Here is an 8,398-nt window from a genome sequence, read left to right as displayed (position 1 = left end):
TATATATATATATATATATATATATATATATATATATATATATATATCTGATGGGCAGCTTGATCTTCATGTGTGTCCTCTAGCAAGTGGAACAGGGGTTGTTTCTGATTCTGACATGGACTCTGTTGCATGCTTCTCAATCACTTCCCTCTAGCTGGGATGCCTTGCGTGGCCTCAGTGGAAGAGGATGGGCTCAGTCCTGATGTGACTCAGTCCTGTTGTGTTGGGGTGGGTTGATGAGTGGCGCCCTCCTGGGAAGAAGGGGAAGGAGGTAAGTGGGGAAAGGGTGGGAGGGTGGGACCAGGAGGAAAGGAAGGAGGGGGCTGTGTTTAGGATGTAAAGTGAATAAATAAATAAACTTAAAAAAAAAAAAGACAAATGTGGGTCTGGGAGAACAGTGGGAAAGCATATGAGCTTTGGGCAAGACCCTTCATTTCTTTGGCATAGAGGGAAAATGCTTAATTGTTTCAGGGGAAGGGTACATGTGTATGCATTGTGTAATGTGGGTGCAAAATCCTGCAGAGCCAAGCATGGTGGCTCAGGCCTAATATGCTACCATTTAGCAGGTTAAGGCAGGAAGAGAAAAACAAAAACAAAATTGGAGAGCCGACTTAAAAATTTTTATGCTTAATCCCAGCACTCAGGGAGGCAGAGGCAGGTGGATCACTGTGAGTTTGAGGCCAGCCTGATCTACAAAGGGAGACCAGGACAGCTAAGGCTACACAGAGAAACACTGTCTCAAAAAAAGGAAAAGCACTGTTATGTTTATGGGTGTCTTGCCTGTGTGTATGCCCCACACATGTGCACTGCCTTTGGAGGCCAGGCCAGGGTGTCGGGTCTCTGGATACTAGTTATAGAAGGTTGTGAGCCAGTGTGTGGGTGCTGGGAATCAGTTCCTCTTACCTATGAGCAAGCTCTTTAGTCCAGAAGCTCACAATTTGGCTACACAGTGATTTTCAGGCTAGCCTGGGCTATGTAGCATCACCCTGTAATCATCCTGATAGGAATAAAGATACACTGAAGAAACACTTGTGTCAAGAGGCCTCAGTGAATAAACCTTTTGCTGCTTCTTACTATTACTTGGTTACTTATGTATTTATTTTCTGAGACAGGATTTCTACATGTAGCACTCAGGGTTTCTACTTGCCTTTGCCTCCTGAGTGCTGGGATTAAAAGAGTGTGTTACTACCGGCCCTGGAAACTTGATTTTTATTGGTCTATTGGAGATTGGTGGCCAGGCCCCTCATTTTCTTAAAAAAGAAAGAAAGAAACAGAAAGAAACAAAGAAAAAAAGAAAGAAAGAAAGAAAAGGAAAGGAAAAAAAAAGCTGAGAATGATGACCCAAAACATCTGCATTTTTATTTTATGTGCATGAGTGTTTGCCTGCCTGTATGGCTGTGTGCCATGCATGAGTGTGATGCAGGTGGGCACCTGAAAAGGGTATCGATTCCCTGGAACTCAAGTTACATACAGTTGTAAGATGCCAGTAGGTGATAGGAATTGAATCTAGGTCCTCTGCACGGGTAGCAAGTAATCTTAACCGGGAGCTGTCTCTCCATCCCAACACAGAACTAGCACTCAGGAGGCAGAGGTAGGTAGATCTCTGTTCATTTAGGGCCAACCAGGGCTCCATAGTGAGACCTTGTCTGAAAAATAAAATAAGGCGTGGCTGAATCAAGCAGCCCTGGCTGGGATGATGGACTTTGTCCAAGGGGCTGCACGGGAGCCAGTATGTCGGTTTCTGGCAGATGGGCTGAGGAAAGTTGGGGGCTCAGCCTGGAACAGGAGAGCCTGTTTTGTTCAGGGTCATGCAATAGGCATTTCTGGTGCTTCTGTGCCCAACCCATGCCACTACTGATGACCTTAGAGATGTCCTAACTCTGTTGGCCTTTCTGAAACAGAATCCTGCCCAGACAAGCTTAGGCTTAGCTCTAGGAGTGTGGCTTGGGAGAGGAAGTATTTTTATCTTCCAGTTTCCTCATTCTGTCCTCGGGTCAGGAGAGGTAGACCCTCTTCTGGATCTTTCTATTCTTCTCCTGAGAGTGTAACTTCTTCCACGCAACTCCCTACCCCATCTTCTGTGAACACCCTGCCCCCAACCTCTGAAAATGCAACTTCATCTGAGACTACTGAGCCCTCACTGTCTTCTCTGGAATACCGTGAGGGGTGAGGGGCTGGGAGTGTGGCTCAGTGGTAGAGCACCTGCCTAGAATATCCCAGTGAGGGGCTGGGAGTGTGGCTCAGAAGTAGAGCTTCTTCCTAGAATTGCCCAGTGAGTGGTTTTGTGGTACATAGCCTGCCTGAGGTGCCGAGTTCCATCTCCAGCATCACGTGTGTGTGGGGGGAACTAGCCTGCTCCATTCCTCAATGTGTGGACTTGATCCAAGTCGTTCCCATTGTCATCTTGATCTATGCCACTACGCCACCAAAAGAAGACTATAAGTTTCAGGTAAGGGAGTGGAGTTGAGCTGACCTCTATGGTGGCCAGGAATGAAGAAGCAAAGGCCTCAGGGCCATGACTGTACTCAATTATCACTGCAGTCTGATGGGAAGGGATCCTAGGGACAATGCCATTTGGTTGTAATAAAGGGAACAAGACCAGAAGGGTGGAGCTGTTCCTAGTTGCAGGTGATCCATCTGTTTACCCTTGTCACGTGCCCACCTCTGTTGGTGGCAGCCAGGGAGGAGCACTGAACTGGCAGATGGTGAGCTGGGAAGCTGGGCTGGGCTGGTATCCCTACGCAATACCCTATCCTTCCTGGGCCAGAGTGATCCCTGGGTCTGTGTGCTGTGGAGAGAGGGGTTGGCTGCGCTGTGACTCACCGGGCTTGGTGACTCTCAGGAGCTCAGGAATGGCACGGCAGGGCACCTGGCCCTCACTGAGGGCACCCACAATGATCACGGCGTCAAAGGTCCCTGTGCGTGGCATGGGATGGAGATGTGTGAGTTACCGTTGATCGTCAGGCTGACAGCGTCCGGGAGAGAGATCCCTGGGCTTGTCTGCAAGGGGCTTTCTAGACTGAGTTAATTTGGGAGGGCAGACCTGCCCTAACTGTGGGTAGTACTGTCCCATGGCTGGGGTCCTGGACTGAAGAAAAAGGGGAAGCAAGCTGGCACCAGCATCCATCTTCCCGCTCCCTGCCTTTAGCTGCCCTGTGCTCCAGCTGCCATGACTCCTCCCCCCAGGATGGACTGTGAACCAGAATAAGACCCTTCTTCCCTTAAGTCACTTTTAATGACTTTGTTTATCTTTAACTATTTTATTTTATTTACATTTGTGTTTTACCTGCATGTGTGAAGGTGTCAGATTCCCTGGAGCTGGAGTTAACAGACAGTTGTGAACTGCCATGTGGGTGCTGGGATTTGAACCCAGGTCCTTCGGAAGAGCAGCCGGTGCTCTTTACCACTGAGCCATCTCTCTTTCATTTATTAATTAAAATTTATTTTTTGTTTTACATGTGCATATGTTTGTACACCACGTTTGGGCATATGGTACCCAAAAAGGTCAGAAGAGGGCATCACACAGCCCCCCTAGAACCGGAGTTAGAGAAGGTTGAGAGCTGCTTGTGAGTACTGGCACCTGAACTCAGGTCCTCTGCAAAATCAAGTGTCCTTAACTATCTCCGGCTCACTTTATTTTTAATGCATCTATGTGTGGATGTGCACATGTCTGTAATGCCCTTGGAATCCAGAAGAGGGCACTGGATCCCTTGGAGTTGGGGTTACAGGCCATTGTGAGTTGCCTGATGTGGGTGCTGGGAACAGAAAACTTGAGTGCTCTGAAAAAGCATAATGAGATCTTAACTCCTGAGCCACCTCCCTAGTCCAATTAACTTTTTTAAAAAAAGATTGTTACTATTTGAAATTATGTGTATGCATGTGTGTGTCTCTGCGGGGTGCAGGTGCTCCCGAGGCCAGGGCACCTTATCTTCCCAGGAATGTTGTTAGAGGGAGGCTGTGAATCACCCAATCAGTGCTGGGGTCCAAGCTCAGGTCCTCAGCAGGAGCCCTCCATGCTATCCACCACAGAGCCATTTCCCCAATCCTCTTAAGTCACTGCTGAATCCACAGTTTGATCCTTTTTGCTCCTTATTCCTTCTGCCAAGCTTCCTCTTTACTTTTGTTGCTGTTTTCTCTGTGTAGCTCTGGCTGTCCCGGAACTCCCTCTGAAAGACCAGCCTGGCCTCAAACTCAGCAAGGCCAGCCTGCCTCTGGACTGCTATGAAAAAACTAATAGCAGATGTCCCACCTGGGTGTGTGTGTGTGTGTGTGGCCTACGCCTTTAATCCCGGCACCCAGGAGGCAGAGGCAGGTAGATCTCTGTGCTCAGGGCCAGCCTTGGTCTACAGAGCAAGTTCTAGGACAGCAGGCTGCACAGAGAAACCCAGATGTCTCAGAAAACGCACACAAAACCCCCAGAAACAAAGATCATCTATGCCCTGGGGTGTTTATATACACCCGTAGGACCCCAACCTCAACCTCGTACATGAGATGACTTCAGATTGGAGGAGGGGGCACAGTGAGAGGGCTCGCACGGGACTCCAGAGTGAAGGTGGCAGCTGCACAGCAGGGGCTGCTATTCTTGGGAAGTAGGTTAGGGTGGAGTGGACCATGAAGTACCTTCAGGGTTGGGCAGCGGCTCCTGGCCCAGGGTGCAGAGGCTGAGGTGGCGGTACAGGCCACGTGCCTGGGCCTGCTTTAGCATTTCTGGGCTTCCATCCACCCCCTGCACCTGGAGGAAGCCCCGTGCCTGCAGCTGAGAAAGAAGAGGGCATCAGTCAGGGCTCATCCCCTGCCACTGCTCAGCTGGGTCCTTCCTTGTACCTTGGGCCCAATGAGCCAGAGATAGAGGCTGAGTTCTTGGTCAAGGAAAGGCAGCACCTGCCTAGAATTCCCCAGTGAGGGGCTGGGGTATGGCTCAGTGGTGGAGCACCTGCCTAGAATCTCCCAGTGAGGGGCTAGAGGTGTAGCTCAGTGGTGGAGCACCTGCCTAGATTCCCTCAGTGAGGGGCTAGGGGTGTGGCTCAGTGGTGGAGCACCTGCCTAGAATCCCCCAGTGAGGGGCTAGGGTACGGGTGAGCTCACTAGCCAGGGGCTGAGGGCTGATCCAGCTACTGTAGCATGCTGGAAGTCCTGGGTACGGAAGGGAAGGCAGGACATCATATCAGAAGGTCTTACCTCCACAGCCACCAGGCCAGTGCCACAGGCCACATCCAGGATCAGGGTATCATGGGGTGGCCTCAGAAGGGCTCGACTGAGACAATCCACAGCAAGGCGGGGGGCTCGGTACTTCAAAGCAGCCACATCCTGGGGAAAGAGCACTTAGCCTTACATAGCGTTTGGAGGACTCACTTTGACGGGTGCCTAAGAACCTGCCAGTTTGGGCTGATGTGTGCTAAGGTTTGGCTTCTTCTGGGACCCCAGTGAAATAAGACTCAGGCTTGAGGTATCTTTTACTGTCAAGGGACCCCAGCGCAGCGGGGCTCAAGCTGGCAGGCAGGAACTGGCTCCTAGCTGAGGCAGCTCTAACTATATCGAGCGATGTCTTAATGGCGCCTCCTGCAGGTAGTCTCCCTGTCTGGCTGCAGTATTAATTAAGGCTCAAACGGGGGCGGGGGGGGGGGGGGTTACAGGCCACTAGGGGGCAGGTGGCAAGCAGCGCGTCTGAAAAGTTCTCGCCCAGGTCTCTTTCAGCTCCCAGCTTCCCCGGGACACCTGTGTACTGTATTCTCGCTTTGCACAAAAAAAACACAATCTGGGCCACAGAAATCGAGGACCCACGTGGCTTTCACCTGGTCGTACTCCGGAGCCCAGTCGTCATAGAAGCGGAGCTTGCAGGCCAGGTCAGTGATACCGTGAGAGGCCCCGACCCGGGCCAGGACTTGGGACAGCCTCCCAGCCTCCTCCCTAGTCATCCTCCTGTGGGAACAGGGGTCACCCTGTGACGAGGTCCGCCGCACTCTCCCATCCCCCGTTACCCAGCGGAGGAGGTCATCAGCGCTCCAAGCCGTCCCAAGTCACACGACCCTGAGTGGGAGGGAGATGGGAGCTGACTTCTACACTATGGGGCTGCCTGTAGGGGGAGGGGTTGCTCCCGCGCAGGGAGCAGGGACTGCGCGTCTGCCCATCACCCCTGGGCGAGGATCGGGGGTCTTTCTCACCGCAGGGGTCGCCAAGAAGGTGAAGGCTCAGAACTCGGGGCGCAGATCCCCCTACTCCGGGCAGACGAAGAGTCTGGTCCCGCCTCCAGCACCGCGAAGATTGGGTTTCCGTGAGAGAAAACAGCCAATCAAAGCAAGAGGATGCCAGCTCGCCCCCTGCGAGGAGCCAATGAGCGCAAGGCTCTAGTCCTCCTGCCTGGGAAGAGCTCAGACTCTCCCAGGGGGACTTTGTTTCCACAAACACGTAAAAAAAAAGTGTTTTCCGGTTAGTTTTCTCTGTTTCTTGCTTGTCTTTGTTTTTGGGACAAGGTCTTGCTATGCAGCCCTGGGTGATTTGGAACTCCTTATGTAGACCAGGCTGACCCGGAGCTCAACAAGATCTTCCTGCCTCTGCCTCCCAGGTACTGGGATTAAATCCCTGAGCCACTGCTCCCGGCTACAGTATTTTCAAACAAACGAACGAACGAACGAACAGGAAAAAGAAACAAATCATGTCTTTATCTGGGGATCATGTGTAGTTACCAGAGACCCACGTTTTGGAGTCTGACCTACCTTGTGAGTTCCAGGCACGGGAGTCAGATTCTCAGCCTCGGCAGCAAGAACCTTTATCTGCTGAGCCACCTCACTGGTTCCAATTTTTAACTTTTTATGGTTTTGCTAGGGTCTGAAAATCGAAAACAACCCGAGCAGACACAAGAGTCCACGCAAATCCCAGCCCTTGGGGAGGCAGAGGCAGGCGGATCTCCGTGGTCCTTATTTGAATTAGGGTCAGAGACAGCAGCACAGACTGGGGAGCTGACTTGTCTTTGCATGTTCATCCTAGTGTTTAAGCGCGTGACAAACATTAGTTGTACTCGGAGACTCGGAAGCTGATCTGACACCCCAGCCAGAGGTTACAGAGTTTTTAACCTCAAACCCACGAAGAGCCATGCCAAGTGACACTCACAGTTTCCCATTGAACGGAATCATTTGTTCCCTCATGGTTCGGAACAATCATTATGTTTTGGGGGACCAAAGAAGAATGAGGAGGAAGTTGGCTAACAATCTGGAAAGCCCTCAGCAAACCCTTAGAACCTTGGAACCTGAACTTAATTTCAACTTAAGATCAAAATGAGTCCGAAAACAAAATGGCAGTACTCAGACTAAGTCTGGTTTGTTAGATCCCAGTAATTTCATGTAGCTCAAGCTGGTCTTAACGTTTCTGTGTAGCCCAGGATGTCCCTAAACTTCTCATCTTCCTGCCTCTGCCTTCCAAATGTTAAGATCACACCTTGCCTGCTTTATTTGGCTCTGGGCACTGAACTCTGGACTTGGTGCCTGCTGGGTCCAGAGTGTACAGCAGAGGTGGCAGTTGGCTGTGCCGAGTAGGAAGAGGGAGTGAAGAGGGGCTTAGGGTCCAGGTCTTAGCACTCCATGGGACATTCAAAAGGGGAGTTTTGTGGAACTGGACGATAGAGAGCTTGCCTAGCAGAGTGAAGCCCTGGGGTCCATCCCTGGCACCACCTTCAAGAGGATCAGAAGGTCAGCGTTAGCTTGGCTGTGGTGGCGCCCACCTTTGATACATGGATTTGTGGGGGAGAAGCAGGCAGATCTCCATGAGTTCAAGGCCAGCCTGGTCTACTTCCAGGACAGCCAAGGCAACACAGAGAAACCCTGTCTCAAAAAACAAAATAAGTAAGTAAATAATCCAGTGTTATCTTGGGCTATTTAACAAGTCTGAGGCTAACCTGTACTGACTGGGGCAGGGGAAACCGGAGTGATGAAGAAAACAAGTAAAGGCAGGGAGGACACACACACACACACACACACACCCATTGCAGTTTAGAAAATCCAGAGGCAAATCTGGCCTTACGTTGCCAAAGAGGTAATAAACTGGGAGCTGCTGAGGGTCACGGAGACTGCTCAGTGGGTAAAGGCACTTGCTGCCAGGCCTCACAGCCTTGAGCTCCTGGCCTCCTGGGGCGAAAGGAGAGAACGGAGCCCTGCAGCTTGTCCTTCATTTACACCCCTCCATCTATTCTCTCTCTCTCTCTCACACACAAGATGAATAAATGTAAAAAGCATTAAAATGCTGCAGAAATGAGAACTGAGAGCTGAGCACGGATTTGGAGTTACGGGTGACTCCCTTCATGTGGGTGTCTCCATGTGAAGAGAAGTTGATGTCCACTGAGCTGGACACCTCTGTGACCCTCCCTGGAGAGACCCCCAGAACTCCAGGATGGTGGGGTCGCTGTACG

The 8,398-nt window shown here is 51.2% G+C and overlaps 1 protein-coding gene and 1 long non-coding RNA gene across 4 annotated transcripts in view; one reads left to right on the top strand and one right to left on the bottom strand.

Annotated features, from left to right (window-relative positions):
• Positions 1-6,241, bottom strand: part of Mettl27 (methyltransferase like 27) — an 8,275-nt gene extending 2,034 nt beyond the window's left edge. Inside the window, exons 1-5 of one of the 3 annotated variants that reach the window (XM_055605874.1) lie at positions 6,162-6,241; positions 5,793-6,027; positions 5,179-5,307; positions 4,621-4,756; positions 2,824-2,916 (exon numbers count right to left, since the gene is read on the bottom strand). In XM_055605874.1, the coding sequence (XP_055461849.1) occupies positions 2,824-2,916; positions 4,621-4,756; positions 5,179-5,307; positions 5,793-5,915 (481 nt within the window). In that variant the 5' untranslated portion in view covers positions 5,916-6,027; positions 6,162-6,241. The remainder of the gene's footprint in view (positions 1-2,823; positions 2,917-4,620; positions 4,757-5,178; positions 5,308-5,792; positions 6,028-6,161) is intronic. The other 2 variants (XM_055605873.1, XM_055605875.1) reach the window with 2 other exon arrangements.
• On the top strand, positions 5,667-6,430 carry LOC129675803 (uncharacterized). The gene is made up of 2 exons (XR_008719988.1): positions 5,667-5,843; positions 6,167-6,430. It is a non-coding gene; the product is annotated as an uncharacterized LOC129675803 (long non-coding RNA).
• Positions 6,431-8,398: the final 1,968 nt, after the last annotated feature.

Source organism: Psammomys obesus, unplaced genomic scaffold, assembly GCF_907164565.1.
Source record: "Psammomys obesus unplaced genomic scaffold, mPsaObe1.curated_primary_1811, whole genome shotgun sequence".
Taxonomy (NCBI): Eukaryota; Metazoa; Chordata; class Mammalia; order Rodentia; family Muridae; genus Psammomys; species Psammomys obesus.
Note: the sequence above shows the minus strand (reverse complement) of the source record. Positions and strands in the feature narration are given on the sequence as shown.